At 41.0% G+C, this 17,940-nt stretch overlaps 1 protein-coding gene across 1 annotated transcript in view; it reads right to left on the reverse strand.

Moving 5' to 3' along the window:
• Positions 1 to 17,940, reverse strand: part of epha3 (eph receptor A3) — a gene marked incomplete in the record, with an annotated part of 96,882 nt that overhangs the window by 68,914 nt on the left and 10,028 nt on the right. The window contains 1 exon segment of the mRNA XM_035676056.1: positions 10,426 to 11,086. Within this exon segment, the coding sequence (XP_035531949.1) occupies positions 10,426 to 11,086 (661 nt within the window).

A 17,940-nucleotide genomic window follows, 5' to 3' on the forward strand; every position in this document is an offset into this window, starting at 1 on the left:
TTCCTTTGATCCATTCCAGCCTGCTCTGGGTCAAAAAGAGGAGCACTGCTGACAGACAGACAGTCCATCCCAAGGCTGTGATAGAGCAAAATGTGAAATTCTGGAAATGAATGTCTTAATGGATAAATGTATAGAAGGACATTTGAATGTACGACAATGAGGGACACAAACATACATTAATGCATATAACAAGTTAACTTGATACTTGACATATTTTAACTTGAATATCTGAATATATATATATGTGTGTGTGTGTGTCAGTGAGAAGCGGCTCCTGCTGTGGTAAGCACTTTGTCTTCCTTTCCTCACCTCTGCTCACTTCTGGTTTCCTAATGACCTGTATATATTGACAGACATGTCTCTCACACTTATGTTGTGCACTTATTCTCTGTTACTCTCTCTCTCTTTCTCTCTCTCTCTCACACACACGAGCACACACAGATCCCAGAGGAGCTCTGAAGCCTCACTTCCTGCAGACCTGATTAAGATGGAAGACACAAACAATAAAAACACCAAGGTTACCATAGCAAGGTCAACAGCACTTGAGCAGACACAGGTACAAGGGAAAAAACATATTTAAAAATACAAAGCAGCCAATGGCGAACCATGGATCAGCTGGGTGAGATTAGTTCCTGGTTTTTCTTTTAAGGTTTCTGAAGCTTGCTGAGACCTACGACCGTAACCATTTATATGTTGTAAATAGTCATATTCACATTGATAACACACAAAACCCAAATCTACATCTACATACATCCATGGATCAGGATGGGCTGATATTAAATAAATAAGTAAGGCTGATCAATTGTAGATGGGTAGAAGTAAAATACAGACCTAACTTTTGACAAAATAAAAATCTATATATGTCTTTGAACATTACTAATTATTAACTAACTTACTTTTTACTCTAGGCTGCATTAGTGGACTAGGTGCTTAAAACAATCTGCAGTGCCTTAGTATCACCAACAGTACCTTGAACACTTAAAAGGCAAAGGAATAAAATACTTCCAAAGCAGTATAATCCAGCCTACACTCCTACCGACACCAAGTCAATATCCCAGCATGTTAAGTCTTGGGTGACTGCTTAGACTTAAATGGGTTGTACAGACATGTGTCACATAGTTTAGCATCAAAGAAAAGTGTGAGGGCTGTCAGTGCAGAGAGTGAGTGGATCAAAAATCTCCAGAAGCACAGTGAGTTCTTGGACGTATGAGTGCAGCAGTTCTCATGTGTCACTACATCAGTGCTTACTGTCTATATGGTAACTGGCCAAGGCCTCACTGCAGAATTACCACTAGATTTCCATGCTGCACCCTGACTCTCAAAAGTGTTAAAACAGACATTGCTGTCTTTGCTCTGCTGTCATTAAAGACCGCAGTGTTTGCTGAAACGGAAAGGTTGTTATGCTGACATCTGTGATGTAGCAGCATAGCAAGATCAGACAGCTGCTGGAAGACAGACATTTGCGTTGTGACGCTTGGGTTTTTCGAACTGAAAATGACACTCAGAGGCCTCTCTTCACTGAACGCATCGCGGCTGTACAATGAGATGATGCTTCTGACAACTACTCACATTGTCACTATACGTGCCTACAGGACGTGTTTAGATAAGTGAGACACTTGACAGCCGGAGGCCCTGGATGTGTCTGAGGTTGCGGCTGAGGGCATCTTCAGCACCAAGGACAGCAGACATCACACACGATTTACAGTAATAGGCCTTTTTTATTCATGGCCTGGAAACAGACAGAAAGCTTACACTGAATATCTGTTCTGCTTTTGGTCGTAGTCACTTTAGGTGTAAGAGCAATAGTAGTATTATGATTAGACTCTTAGACAGGCTATGACTGTATTACATGGCCCTCTAATTTGCCATTTGTGCAGTCATTTAAACTACAACGCCTGCTGAAGTTGGTGCAGTAATGTGCAAAATAAAAGAAAGGAGAGTTGTGGAGTGAAATACTGATAATAGTTAAAAGTAGTAATAAAAAGTGAGGAGATAAAAGGTAAAAATGCAAATGAGCTTTTGATTATGCTGTAGATCAGCAAGAGTCCCTAATTGAAATAATAATAATATAAAAATAAATGATTGATTTATAAGAAATGTGTCTGTTTTTATGCAAAACAAATATAAAACTGGGAGGAATAAGCCCTTGTGATGACTTAAATCACTACTGTATTAAATAGTGACAAAGAAAGGCAATATTTTGCTATTGACTTCTGTAAATGTCACTATTTTATTGTGTGACCTATGTGCCAACTTACTGTTACATTTGAGAGCAATGCACAAGGATTAGTGGAGCAATGCTGAAAAAATTAAATAAAATAAACCAGAGACATCAGCCTCTGTGGATATTGAATTGATGTCGGCAACGTCACAAATCACAAAACAAGCATTCTGCGCCAAAGAGTTTTCAGCGGGGGTCTATATCGCAGTGACAGCTCGCTTTCTTTCTCTCTTGCCTTCACCCCCCCACCCCTTCCTCCCCCTGCTGCCTCCCTCTACAGCTTGCTCCCTCTCATCCATCAGGAATGATGGAGTGACTCCCCTGTTCCACTCCCCCATTTCCCTCCCCTGTTACATTACATGTGTATCCAAACATCCACTGTGTCTGTCAAACAGGACGTTTCCCGCAGTGTCCATCCCTATGTCCTTGCTTGTCTACCGACACACACACGCTCCTACGCACACGCTCACACACACACACACACTAGTAATGTCAGGAGTCCCACAGTGATCGTACGTTAAGCCACACTCGTCCTTTGCTCCATGCGTGCAAATGCACAAAAGTATAAATCCAAACATAACAAAAAATTCGATGTGTGTTTTCTTCTATTTCTAATTTTTCTGCATGCACATACTGCATGTTTCTGTGTATGGTACAAGCACAAACCCACACATGTATACACACGCACAAAGACTGACCACTGTGAAGTGGTCTTGTCAACTGACAGGGGCCTCTCCAACAAATAAACACCCCATCTATCTATCCCTCTCCATTTCTGTTTTAGGCCTGGTTGTGTGTGTGTGTGTGTGTGTGTGTATGTGTGTGTGTGCATTTGGGTGTATTTGTCTGTGTGTGTTAAGTTGGATTCCTGAGCCTGTGGTTACCAACAGCTTTGAAGTCCTAACAGCACCAAGGCCCTGGGGTGATGAGCTTACCCGCCACCCCCAGCCTGCACTGGAAGGCCCATAAAGAGAAAAGCAAACAGGCAATAATACCCCGAATGAGCAAACCTTTCCTGCATCTTTGGCTACAGCCTCCTCCTTGGCCCCTGCATGCCAGAAACACACTCACACAGGGACACACACACACAGACACTCTGCATCAGTATACTATATGAGTGCACACAGAGATAGAGAAGTAGACATTGATTTAAGAGGGACTGAGACACAAACAGACATATGCTCGTGCAGTCTTTCAATCTGCATGTATAGCAATGGATAAGCACATGAATGTGCTCTCTGTCTCTTCACCACCTCTCTCTCCCTTTCTCTTTCACACACAGATGTGTATGAATGAGCATATACAATATTATAGCTGAATTTCCTTGCTTAGTGAGTAATTCCTGCCTTTGGACTACAGCTAAATGGTGTCTCTAATTATCCCTATATGTATTATCTCTCTTCTCGCTCTATCCCTCATTCTCTCTGTCTGTCTTTCTCACTCTCCTTTCCTCTCTTTCCCTCCCTCCAGTCAGATTTCCCTCCTGGCTGTTGTGTTGTGGAGTGGGAGTCAGTATGATTGCTGCAGGCTTCTTGGCATGCTTTAATTAGCTCAGGAATTTTCTCTTTTTTTTGCACATCAAGGTTATAGAAGATGCTCAAAAAGTCAAACAGCACTGGAGGGGCTCAACATTTGGGGGGTGATGAAAACATTACAAAACAAAAAATCACCACCAATAGATCAGCTTGAACTGAGGATGCACTTCTGAACACAGTCTTAGGTTACTGCATGCACACCTTTGTGTGTGAGTGCATGGATTCCCTTTGCATTATGTTCAGCCACAACACAGTTGCCTACAAGTTAATAAAAGTGGGTAAACATAGTGAGAGCCAATGCAAATTGACATGAATGAGGTGTGGAATCCCAAAGAAATTCCTGAAAAGCTTCTGCCATCAACTTTCGAGAGAGTGCTCAGTCGCTATTGAGTTTATGTTTTACTCATAGTAGTTAGTTGATAGTTAGGTTGGGATTCTGTGATTTGGGAAAAAAAAAGATAGTTTAGTTTACATTTAAGGAACTTTGCATAGTGTAGTGTTAACATCATGATTCAAGACCTTTCCCGGTGGAGCACTCAATCCAGGCCTTGTCCTTTCTTCCAGCCTCTCCTCATATTTTGAGCTCCAAAAAGGCGAAATGCCAGGCAGCACACAGCCAAAAGGTTGCAGCAGAGAAAGCCTCCACACTAAGCTAAACTGACAAGAGAGGAGGAGACTGATGCAATGGAACACTAGTGCTAGAGCAGAGCCTTGTACAGTATAACACTTCATTCACCCAAACAAACACACACACAGACCCACACACACACACAGGAGTGACAGGACATCATAAACTGATGTGATTGCCTGGACTGGCTTTGAAAATGTGTGTGGTGGAAGTATAAGAGAAACACCCACTCTGAACAACAACTGTGGAGGTGCCCCTCGACAAGAAACTGAACGCCCAGCAGTAACAGGCTATTGTTATACTCTGCTAGACTGTGCAGCTCCCATTGTGAATGTGTGCAACTTTGGTATATGATGTGTAGCAGAGCACTGCTGGAAAAAGGAACAATGGCTCACAGGACTCAGTGAACTGGATGAACAAACGCTACAACACACAGATGCACACACAGACGCACACACGTATAGCACATACAAAATATATTTGGTAACACAAGAAGAAAATAATGTGTGATGTATATAAGCCTGTTGCTGGATTAGAAATACTGTCATTGCAATTTAGAGGCTGTGGTGTTGAGTGTGTGTGTGTGTGTGTGTGTGTGTGTGTGTGAAACTGACATGTTCTTGTGGAGAGCCTGGCAGTTATATAATGGCCAACACAAACAAACAGAGTTCTTCCAAGGGACCAGAGGAGAGCCAATAGCTCCATGAATCCACAGCACTCAGCCTCAACAGTCTGGTAGACAAATATACAAAAAAACACAGGACAAAAGACAATGTGTGGGATAAGAAAAATAAGAAGGGAAAATGTAAGCAGAACCGTCAGACTTCTACAGTGCTGCTGGATCTCCTCTAGTATTATTGATTGGCCTGAATGGGTATTGGATGGATTTGAATAGACGACATGCATGATAATCGTGGCCAAAAGAATTTACAAAAACAATATTATCACAATATCTATGGATAGTTTGAAAAAAGAAAGCTGAAATTCAAATGTATCTTTAAGTGTGATTTATCACTTTTATGACAAATGAATTACTCTCAAAATACAAGTGCAGGCCAGGAAGAGGAAAAAGCCTGTCAACTTAACTGTACAAAAGCACATAAAAAAATCTGGATTATATTATTATTATTATTCTTTTACTTTTAAAGTAAATATCATGGTTACCGTCAATACCGATACTGTGGCACACAGAAAATGATCGGAATCCCGCCTAAACTAATAAACTAATATACCTGGGGGTTAAACAAAAAACACCATTGATGATTTAAAAAAAATAATAATTTAAATCAAAGACTTAATTGGATATCATCTGTGTCTTTTACAATAAACAGTGAATTGCATTAAAGGATTTCTTGATAGGGGGCTAACAGACTCAACAGCATAAACAGAGCAACACTGGCATTTCATTGGAGTCCTCTTCCTCACTATTTTATGAATGTTTGTTCAATATAGTACTTATTTTACTATTATTTTAGCTCTGCTGTGGTCTGGGAAAAGTATATGGGTTGTTTTTAGAAAGTTAAATGCTAAATGAGTTTCTTCACCAGCCACACAGGATCTGTAGCATTTTGCATCATCCCTAAGGACCAGCAACGATAAGATGACATTTTTGGGATTGGCAGTACTAGCAATGGCACTACAGGGAGTCATTTGATTCACTGACGAAGCTGAATACAACTTTGCTTAAAATCAATTATAAAATGGGACGCTGAATAATTTCAGGGACCTAAGATTGAGTATTTCATTGGTCAGGTTGATGTAGGTTTTGCGTGACAAAGACAATGAAAGATGTGTAATGTGTCTGCTTGAAAGCCAAGCATGAGGGCAGCAGCTAAATCACTTAAGCGGGAGAGTGGAGAGTGATATAAAACATTCGGCATGAGATGGACGGCGGGCTTTGAACCGGCAGCCAAGACCATCAGCCACCAGGGGGAACAGAGAGGGAGGGAAGAATGAGAGGACGTAAACAAGGAGAAAGAAAGCCCTGTTATTTGGAAACGCTGAGATCATTACAGTAATCAAAAACAAATCATTTTAGAGCATGTATCATCAGTTCTAAATGATATATTAGAACCTAAAATAAAGTACATCTCTCTTCTTCCACTTATAATAAGATATGTTAAATAATCCAGGCAAGAGGCAGCAACAAGGACTTAAGTAGGCTTGAGTATATGTGTCTCTGTGTCTGTGTATATGGATTTACTGCATATGTGTAATCATATTAAGCATTATGGCACTGGCAAGTTTGAGGATTGTGTGTCTTGATAAATCAAGTAAGAACGTAAACCTGTGGCTCTCCTCAACGTACAGCAGAACAGCTGCTTGCATTTGCACAACACATACACACACGCACACACATTCGAACTTGACCGACAGACATCCGTTTGCTGTTTTAGGATCAAATTAGGGTTGCAGGAATTTCACACTGATGGTAGATAGGAGTTAGTTCACCTGCTCCAGTCTGTTCTAATGACAGATGAAAGACTGACTTAGTGAGATTAGATCTGGCCTCACATTCTCTGTGGAAAGGCCGAAGCCTGTTCACAAAACATACAGTAATCCAGATGATGACTGACGCGTCCATTCACCTCGTACAGTCTGAAAAGCTTCATGTCCTCTCACTGCGACAAAAGATCCGATAACATCTTCTGCTCTGATATGGATGATGAAATATCTAAATATGCTGACAGCAATATACACTGTATGCTGTGAAATATTCAATGACATGTTGCAGTCACAAGCACACACTCCCATACATGCATAAACGCTCTCATAACAGCAGCTCACACATGGCGTCCCATTGCCAAAGCCAGACAGAATTCATGTGTTCGTTTGAAGGCGCCACTGAAAAAACATCCTTGCTTTCACAAACATTTCTGGCTTACACACATACACACACACTTGCACACACAGAAACACACCCAGAAACACACACACACATACACAAACCAGCATGACAGTCTAATACTAGAGTGTATTCTATTAAAGCCCTTAAACACACTTTGGAGTCTGTATAAACAAAGGCAACTGCTCTCATACTCCCTCTCTCTTCCTCTCTCACTCACAGACACACACACTCAAACACACACACATACACACAAACTCATAGAACAGAAACTTGGGTAAATGGAAGATGCTGCTTCAACGTTCCGGTCAACGAAAACAAAGCATAAAATATTCAGCAAAGGTGCTCCATCCACTTCTGACTCAGAGCTAACAGTCGAGGCCAACAAACGCTTCACTGTGGGTCTTAAATCCACCTAAGTGCCACTGCTTGAGAGCATGTATGTTTAATTACTAAATTACTAAACAACAATATAGGGAAATGTATCCAACTATAGAATGTATATTTTCTTCGAATGGACAGCTAATTTAATAATAACTCTTTCTGGATGTAGTCATGGGATCAAAATATGTTCAAATGGGTTTTGGGGCCCAATTTGAGTACAAGTAAGTACAAGGGAAACCATATTTTAGACATCTGTTTCATCTTGTTTTATCTGGCTGTACCACTGTAAATAGGTTTTCATCTTTTTCGCTATCTGTCTGTACGGTGACCTAACCCAATGCACTCAACTATCTGTTAACACAGAGGGCCTGAAGAGTGGGCTGCGTGCTGGGGGCCCCCTGACGGCTGCATGCGGGGGCTGTGGGGGCCTGCTGGTGCAGCTGTCCCACTCCAGGGTAACATAAGACCTTATTAGAGTCCATTAGACCTCTCTGAAACCAATAAGAGATTGTCAAATACATCCAAACATTCACACAATTCACAGGGCGACAGGAAGTGAAAGGAGGGTGGTACGAAGGGTGACAGGGGGTCTGCCATTTGTCTACATAATGCCCCATTCTTGTATCTATAACTTCTATCCTTTCAAATTTGGGGTAAAAGGCAAAATTTGTGGATGTTATAACAAAACAGTTTATTTTCACTTAAATGTATTCATATTATTTTAATATTAAACACCCCTTCCACCCCTAATCAGGAGTAACAAGGTTCAGAAGTAAATGGCACCGACACAGTGTTTGTTTTTAACCAGCACATATATATCTCATGCTAGTCCTCATTTTTGTTCAGTCATCCCCTTTCTAAATCTGTTTACATTTTCTACATATAAGGTTTTCATCTGACAGCTGCGGCAGAGTTTCTCCTCGCATCTGGACAGTGAGACTCGTCTGGAGTCCACAGCCCCAGAAAAAGAGCTTCCCTTGGCCCTGACAGCAGGGGCTTGACCTGGGAGACTGCCTTTGATCTTTAATTAACACTGGGCATGGCTCTGGAGAGGAGTTGATGAACATGGGAGCATTTAGGGTCAGCTCCAATAACTACTGTAGGACTGAGAGAGCTAAAGACAGACGGCTTTTTCTTCGAACTTCCAACACTGTTTCAACTTTAAAGTCATTTTGGAACAGCCGCAGTGCAGAGGTGCCTGCTTTCAAATAGATGCTGTGTCTGGCTTCTTAAGCAGAGTGAGGAGCTCGCTGAGACTGAGAAAAAGGGAGCACATCCAGAAATGCATGGACCACAGAAAACAGCCACAACAAAGAGAAGGTGGGGTTTCATGGTACATGCAGCTGGAGCTTCTGTATCGTTTGCCAAAGCCACTGCGAGCAGTTTTCTCATTGGCATGATCAAACAAAATATAGAATCATAAACCAGTGGATCATGAAGTAAGCAAGTGTACACCACTAATGTTGTTATTTTAGATGATATACCATGGTATTTAAATACATCATGTGCTTTTACAGATAAAATGTATTTGAAGGAATACTTTCTACCAAAAACACAGGACACTACAAAAACACTTATTATGCAGCTGCTGCACTGGATGAGCTACTGTACAGATACAAACTGTAAGTGATGAAAGCTGTAACTAGCCACAGAAGCCACACACTGCAAATGTAATTTTGCAGTTATCTAGTTATGTCTATGTCTATCTAGGTATGTCTGCGTGCATACTAACCCATTATGAAGAAAAAGGTGTATATAAAAAATGCAAATGAAAAAATATGAAAGAATTACACATTACCCATTATACTGTGGATCAGGATGCTATGCGCTTATGAAAGGCTCATTATGAGAATTAACATCTTAACTCACTGGTTACTAAATCCCAAATTCTATTACTTAATATTTTTGGCAAAGTAGCTGAAGTAAAATGAAGTGTTTCAAAGAGCAATGTGTCAGTCCAGGTCTGTAAAAAAACTGTCAATGTGACATTTTGATTCTTTCCAATAACCAACTGGCAATGGCTCAAATCAGTCGCCCTCCAGAACATGTGTGATGATGATGTTTCAGACAGTCTGAAAATGAAAGGCAAAGTCAGGCAGCTATGCAGACATATACTTTCTGAATTTTTCAACCACTTCCAAAGGCGACTGTGGGGGGAGATTGAGTATCTCCAGACTCAAATGTCTACCCACTCATGACTTCACCAACACCCACAACCATCACCGCAACTATTCCATTATTCACCATCCACTCCAGCCCACTCCTTTCTTCTGCGTTATCAGTCCCATCCTTGCTACCCTGGTTAAGATCTTCCCATGGCTAATGATGTGTCACAGAGAAGATTACTATTGGACTACTACACGCTGTACCCTGTAGCTCAAAGACCTGGATAACACATCACACACATGCATGGAAATATACGTCTAAACTATGCACCAACGTTGTGGGATTTTTGGGTTCTTTTGAAGGCATCACACATACACAATCCACATGCACACACAAACATACACACACAGAGGTTGGGCATGAGACATTCAAATTTCTGGGCTGACAGATATGAAGTGTGACAGTCTTCTCATCAACACTTTGAACACTTTAGCCCTGGCAAACTTTGCATTCTATCACACAATATTTTAAACAGAAGACAGAAAAAAATCTGATCTATTTTGCTGAAAGCTGCAAGATGGGATAGGTGAAGAAGAGTAATGAGAGATTACATAAGAATAAAAGTAGTCAACATACAGAATGAAATGATGACAAAGTATGAGCGAACTGAGAACTAAAATGCATGACTGAAAAAGAGCTTTCTTACTTTGGCAGGTGTTGCTTCTCTCCTCGTACCCCGGGTTGCATAGACACTTCCCAATAGGCACGAGCCACTCCCCTTCTGTGCTACAGTACATACGTGGAGGCTCCTCCTCTTTGGAGTGATTGACACATGAGCCTTTCACTTCCACCAGCGACTGGGAGTCCATGGGCACCGTGTCAGGGAAGGAGGCCAGATTCCTCACAATGTACGGGCACTTCTTGAAGTAAACCCTCACTGACACTAAAGCTACGCAGGCGCCCACGTCCTGGAACGCCAGGTAGAAGCCCTTCTTGGTCATGGGACCCACCTCGCGCACCTCAGTGTTGAGCTTGAGAATGCGATCTCCGAGGTCCATTTGGGTGAAACTCTCATCAGCGGCAATGGTGTCAATCTTGGAGAACTGGTGCTCTCTGAAGTGGCTGCCCTGGTCGTCGTCGGTCTCCAGGTAGAGGAGGTTGAAGGTCTCTTTGCAGGTGCCCAAGACCAACGGGATGGAGTTGCAATCCCTCAGGGTGAACTTCAGTTCCACGTAGATCTTCTGGGCCGACTGGCGAGGGATCCAGTTGGTGCGGAGCCAGTTGTTCTGGCTGTACTCCATCACATTGCAGACCTGGAAGGTCCTGATGGGAGTGTAGTGCTCATCCACCCCACTGATCTCCTCCCACTGAAAAAGATGGAGAGACAGAGGTGGAAGAAAGAAATAGAGGGAGACAAAAAGGAGCAAGAGACAAGAGAGATAGAGAAGCAAAAACAAGGGGAAAAAAGGGAGTACATTTTAAGGAAAAAACAGAAAAGGGAGGGGTGCAAAGGAGGGGTGGTATAAGAAGCAGAGTTATAAGGAAAGGTGGGATGAACAGAGTGATGAAAAAGATTAGGTAAAAAAGATGTGAAGACAGGAAAAATAAAAGAGACAGAGAGCAAGCGAGCATTGGAAAGTCAAAGAGGGGTAAGGCAAGAATTTGGAGTCAGAGGAGAAAGAAAGAGGAAAGAAGAGGAAGATAGAGAGAAAAATAAAGTTATCTCCACCCTGTAAGCATTTACACATGAATTATTTAGCTTCAGATTCACTCTTGCTGAATACTAAGCATCTAATAAACACTTAAGGGTGAAAAACCACACTACTAGATCTCTTGTAAATTACTCAAATTAATTAAAAGCAAACTTGCTGCCTTTGCCAAATTTTCTAGATTAGAGCACTGTGAAAATATCTCAGAGAAAAGTGTGATTTCCCATCTCAATCCGACTAAATTTGTGTGAAACTGCTTAATTGCTGTTAAATATTAGCAAAATCCTATAGTGTTTTTTTCCACCCTTATACTAACATGTTTTTTTCTCTACAAGTGAGGACTTTCAAGCTGCAGTCTTGGTTATTTGCATCACAGTACTACGGCTACTAAAGGAAACGTGCTGAATCCACTATGAAACAAAAGAAGCTACGAAGTATAGACAGATGTGAGTGTATACCAGGAACGTTCGTGTCTATCTTACATTTTCCCTCCACTGGGAGAAAGCAATGAGGAGGAGAGGAGAAAAAAGAAAGCGGGGTCATTCCTTTTGAATTCAACACAGCGGGAAGACTCATTGATCATGTGCTTTGGCTTCGCTGTCCAGGCAAATCAACACTGAATCAGAGCGATGATGAATGGGCAAACACCTGAAACACTGGGCTTCTTGTGATTTCAATGACAATCATTAGAATGAATGGGCCTAAATGTATAAATGGATGCTTTTTCTATTTTTTTTCTCTCCGTGAAATTCAGAATGGATGTATGCCTGAGTGAGCAGTGCTTTCTTCAGAGAGAGAGAAAGAGAGAGAGAGAGAGACAAGGGAAAAGAAACACTTTCTGTGTAAGTGGAAACTGAATTATCGCTCCTTTCACACAAGCAATAATGGAAACATAAACCCACACACACATATGCATTCACATAAGGCTCATGTGAAATGTTTAAAGTCCCATAGCAGGCGGACACAGCAGGTGCTTTCAGCCCCAACACAGAAATTAATGACGAGCTAAGAAAGTCTAGGTTCTCTATTACATGTTTTTGTGTGACTGTGTGTGTGTGTGTGTTGCGTTTGGGTGTAAAGCACATCTATGAGTGTCTGGTGTTCAAGGAGCTCTCAGGCTGAAGGATGGCCACTTGCTTTTCATCTCACAGTAAAGTTAATGAAACACCCCAGAGAGAGGGAGAATAAGGGAAAAAGAGCAGGAGAGAACAGTAGAGAAAGTAGAAGAGATAGAACTGAAAAATAGCAAAAGGAAGAAGGAGGGAGAGATAAAGTGAGGGGAAAATTGAGGGGAGAGATTCCATTGGTGTTTAGTCTCCCCCGTCATGCCTTCCTTGGCGTCACCTCATTCATCAGAGTGTAGTCCAAGCTCTCTATAGGTCCAACAATAACATGGAAAAGTAGACAAAACTGAGTGGGGCTAAATATAAAGAGGTGAAGCTAAACTTAATATTTCACCTCATTCTGCTCACAAGTTTAATTGCTTTACTCAGAATTTATGTAGAAATAACGATGTGGTGACATGCAGAAAGGTTTGATGATAGACCTTGACACAACAGAAAGCAGAGGGAAGACACAATGGGCCACTATGATTAGTGATTCTGGTGACATTACGGTTGATAAGACAATGTACTCACTTGAACATAATGAAAAGAAGGCACCCTAATCTGCTTCAGCTTTATATTTTTTCTTTTGTCAAATTTAAATGTCTTTCTGCCAGGAATGAAAGCCGCACAAATGGGAATCTAACCTTTTTGTGCAGATGTGATCTGTCACTGCTGTAAAAATACTCAATGGAAACATTACATGCTAAAAATACTCAAGACAGAAATATATAGGTTTATATTCTGTCCAAAAAATACATGAAAATAGGTCACTCCTGTCAAGAAGGTGTCAACACTCTTCACTACAGCATATGTTGCTGAACTGTCTCCTAGAAATTACATTTATGTACTTCTAATTAACAACATCAAATAAGTTATAAGGGAAATGAAATGTTGCATAAATTACGTTTTTTAATGACACGAATGATAAAAACGTTTAAATGAAAGTATCTGTAAAGTTGCCAAATGTTCATATTTCATTTGTTTTTCCTCCCTCTCTGTTTGTAGCAGTGTAAAGCATGATTATTGTTTTCAAAGCCCTTAGTTGTAATTCGAGTAAGATCCTGGTCTTGGCTATATATTCAAAAAGGTAATGCTGACTCGAAGCAGTGGACCGGATGTGTTAGATTTTGACATTGTACATGAACATAATCCAGGCAACAATAGCATTTATTCAAAAACTAATTACAAGCAATTTATGGAAGACAGAGCTGTTTGTACATTTTGACCTCTGAGAAAATGTACATTAAGAATCCATGTTGTATGTCATAGTTACAACACAGTAGGGGCAAACAGCAATGTGGCCAAACTTAATGTATTCAAGTTTTTAAGTTAATGTTTTGAATAAAATACAAATAGCACACATGTACACTAGTTCAGTGTCTTTCTTGCTCACTCTCTATGATCTGCCATCTAATGAAAAACTCAAGAGGATGGAGCAAATGTAAATGGAGCAGACCTAAGTGTCTACTCTGGATTGTGCCTACCCTGTCTCGTTGCTTCAAGAGCTTCTCCACTTATTCAGGAAATTATTCTTACACTTCACTGTGCCAGATTTAATTTTCCCTCCCTCACCCTGAAAAGTAAACTACTCTGGCAGAATTGGTTTCAAACAGAACAAGTGGTCTGAAGGTGGAGGGCATGTGTGTTTGTGGATATGAACGATGTTCAACTTGCTTATCTGTGTATGAGCATGTTGTGTGTGTCGGTGCCTTTGTGTTTCGGCATGAAAGTTTATATTACACAGTTATTGTAAGCAGATGTCTATATAAGCTGCAGGCTTTATATCTTATCCCTTTATGTACTTTTATGTCAACCAATATGATGCAAACTTGGCTAAATTCAAAACGACTGTAAATTTCGAAGCTGTTTTTGGGAGGGGTCTGAAGTTTGCGAAACATAAACAAACACACACGTTTTTAAAATCAAATCCAGGTGTGTGTATGCGCCTGTATGCGTTTGTGTGTGTTGGGTGTGCTATATCCTATTCCAGAGAAGATGACTTGACTTAAGCAAGTCTCCCCCAAAGTAAATGAGACCTCTGCTATGATGTGAGGATCCCACTCTGGAGGATAGCATCTATTACATGGCGCTACCCTCCTCCTTTCCACCATCCCCAAACATTACATCATAAGAATGATCTCCTCCAACCTTGAATCACTTCCCTGGGTTAGTTAGCTCAGAGTTGTTTTCTTGTCCTTCACTTGACAAGGAGGAAGAGAGAGTGAGAAAATAAACAGAGGATGTCTCAACATAATTATCTAGCTCCAGATCCAAAACAGCATTGGTAAGGAGAGACTGACGTGCTCTATTGTCCGGTGAAGGCATCACTTGAATGGAATGAAGTGGCACTACGTACTACAGCAATCCGTGAGTCTGCAGCCACTGCAATGAAGAAATACCCCACCACAGACTCAGGATCAGAGCTCTAGCATGTCCATGAGCAGCCATATTGCCAGATAAGAGTGACACTGTTGGACAATTAAGCTCCAGATTATGTTAAATTACGTCAGTATGGATTGTGTTTTAATTCACGGGCCCCATTTTCTCACTTTCTGCCTCTGCCACCAGCAGAAGAAATTCCCACTGTGAAAGTATAGAACTGTTTGTATGTCAACCAGGATAAATAAAGGCCTTGCAGCCACCCCCTTGTTTCTCTCCAGAGGGGGCGTAACTCCACCTCCCTGCCTTCTAATTGATATATAACAACACTAGGACCCTACACCAGTCCTCGTGACCTCTGACCCCGACCCCTGATGGTCACAGTCGGGGTACAATTTGGTGTGATCTTGCCCCTGGTTCCTCTGATCTGTGCTGTAGGTAAGTGAAGCAGCTAAAGGGACAGTAAAATGGAGTGTGGTAACTTGAGCTGCTCATGACATTAAAACTACGGCAACAGGCACGTCTCAGAGTCACAGAGTCAGCACACCAGTTCACCCACTTCAAAGCCGCACAGGTCAATGGGAGTTAATGGACCAGTATATGGGCCAGTATAAAGTAACAATACATTTATACCAAGACTAGTTGCGTTTTAGGAAACAAGGCTAAGAATGAGCATCCTCTATTCCAAGGTTTTAACAATAATGGCTTTATTTTTTTGGATTGGTTTTGGCTTTAAATAAATTGAATATTTATATCAATAAATTTATAAATATTAGATTTAACACAAACATTATATACTACATAATAATATTAAAGAGTTGAGGATATAATTATATATATATTTAAATTATTTTTTAATTCTTCATAGATTACTCTATGTTAAATGTACAAGACAGGGCTTTAAAATAAAGATCATGGGAGGAACAGGGTTCATATGACGTATATTTACAGCTGTCCATTATACTTCTACAGCTGGAGAGGGGTAAATTTAAAAACCGGAGTGTCCACAACAAGTGCAGAGCTAGCTTACACTTTGGGCTCCATAGAGGTCAGTGGGGTCACAGGCACGACAACTGCAGCATATCAGTCAGAGGACATTTCATCAGCTGGTCTTACCAAAGAGAGACCTGAATACACACTTCATACCTTCTCTTCTTCCTCCTGTTTATGAACAGCTCCAAGCTTCACCCTGCTAATCCTTGTTTATACTTTGCTCAAGGACACATCAGCAACAATTCCTGAAGGATTCATCCATTAATTCCAGAGAACCACGTCTGCACTGCATTCAAATGTGGGGTGTAGTTGTTACACTGGGACATATGTTAATTTGGTATTTGTGGCTTTTTTATTGTACTAAGGTCTAATATTTTTAATATTAATGCACAGTTGGCACACTTTAGTCACTATACTATGGGCGTATTTTATTTAATATTGCCATACCGTATACTTACACCCTCTAGTCAGATGGTTTGCATCAGCTGGTCTTGGAAGAAAGTAACTATAACACACTTTATACTTCTTCCTCTACCTCCTCCTCTCTGGTCCCTTGCCTTGCCCTGTTAATCCTCGTTTATGGATGGGCTTTTCTATGTACTCTCTCTCTTTCTGGGGGGCAGGGAAAGCGTTTTATGCTGGTCAGGCTGATTTCGCAGATGGGGTGGCAGCAGTGCACGGGGGGCTTTAAGAGCCCTTGGGTGACTAAAGAAGTTGAAACAGCAGTCTGTACTCTGAGAGCAAAAAATAAATAAATAAAAAAAAAAAAAAAAGAAAGCTGACTGAAGTGGTGGACCTGGTCCAAAATATAAAAAGCCATGCCATTATATTGTGTCTGCCCCCACCTCCGCCACCCTCTCCTTCCAGATCTGAGAACTGGAATGTGAGATGTGAATGTCAGACAGTATATTCAGAGAGACGGCTGGCTTTTTTCTATAGATGTCAAGCTTCTTCATCACAATACAAACGTTTGGTCAATGCCATTATTACTTAGCTTTTATAAAAGACTTACACAGTCGTCGAGGTTAAGCCTCTGAAGGCTAATTTCACTGCACATACAGTAGAGTACAAATTCTTCATTTTTCTTTCTTTTAATTTGTTTTTTTTCTTTTATGGGAAGCTGATTTAGCAGTCCCATTGACGTCGCATAATATTGATTTCCACATAAAGGACTCATGTAACATAAATATGTTTTTATTTAAGCATAAAAATGTTATTACTGTTAAAAACGTTACACAATTGACAGTTTAGTTGACTGTTAGTTGAAGTGAAGTAAATATAAGTTTCAATTATGTTTTTTTAACTTTGAATTTCAGTAGATCAGCATTGCAGTTGAACGCATCAAATTCCACATTGTAAATAATAACTAGCTAAGCAAAAACTTTTTTTAAACATCATCAACATCAATACGCATCAATCATGGTAAAAACAGCAATACAGTTGTATCCCCTGTTGGTTCCTATGAAAAATTGACTTCACTTTGTATGTGCCCATTAATTCTATTTTGTATGCACAGCCAGTGTCTGGGGTGTTGGTTTGTTGCTGAAGAAAGCTTTCAAAGCACGCAACAATGTAATCTTTAACACTCTTTAGTCTTGTGAAGGGCTAAGCCCCCTGGACAATGCTCAGCAATCAGCCTGCCTCCCTGACAGATAACAGTATATCTGGATCACACGCACTCACACACACAGACACACACACACTTGTCAGTCTAGTCGGTGGCTCCGGAGTGAACATCCTGGGGAGGCTAAGCTCTTAATTTGTTGTGACCAGAGCACGTTGTGTCTCAGTAGGCCAATAGCCACGGCCTCTTCATCAATGTGAATGACTGTTTGTGTGTGTGTGTGTGTGTGTGTGTGTGTGAGAGGGCTCAGTGCCACTGCCACATTATGAGAAATCATTTGTGAGCAGCAGTCTCCCAGGGCAGGCTGCTTATCGGAGCGCAGTCAGTGGATGACGTGAGTAATTACAGATGATTCACCTTGAGGACTTGATCATCAGCAATATCTCTCTCTCTCTGTCTCTCTCTCATCC

Source organism: Morone saxatilis, unplaced genomic scaffold (assembly GCF_004916995.1).
Source record: "Morone saxatilis isolate NCDOM2014 unplaced genomic scaffold, NCSU_SB_2.0 Contig5, whole genome shotgun sequence".
In the NCBI taxonomy this organism is placed as follows: Eukaryota; Metazoa; Chordata; class Actinopteri; family Moronidae; genus Morone; species Morone saxatilis.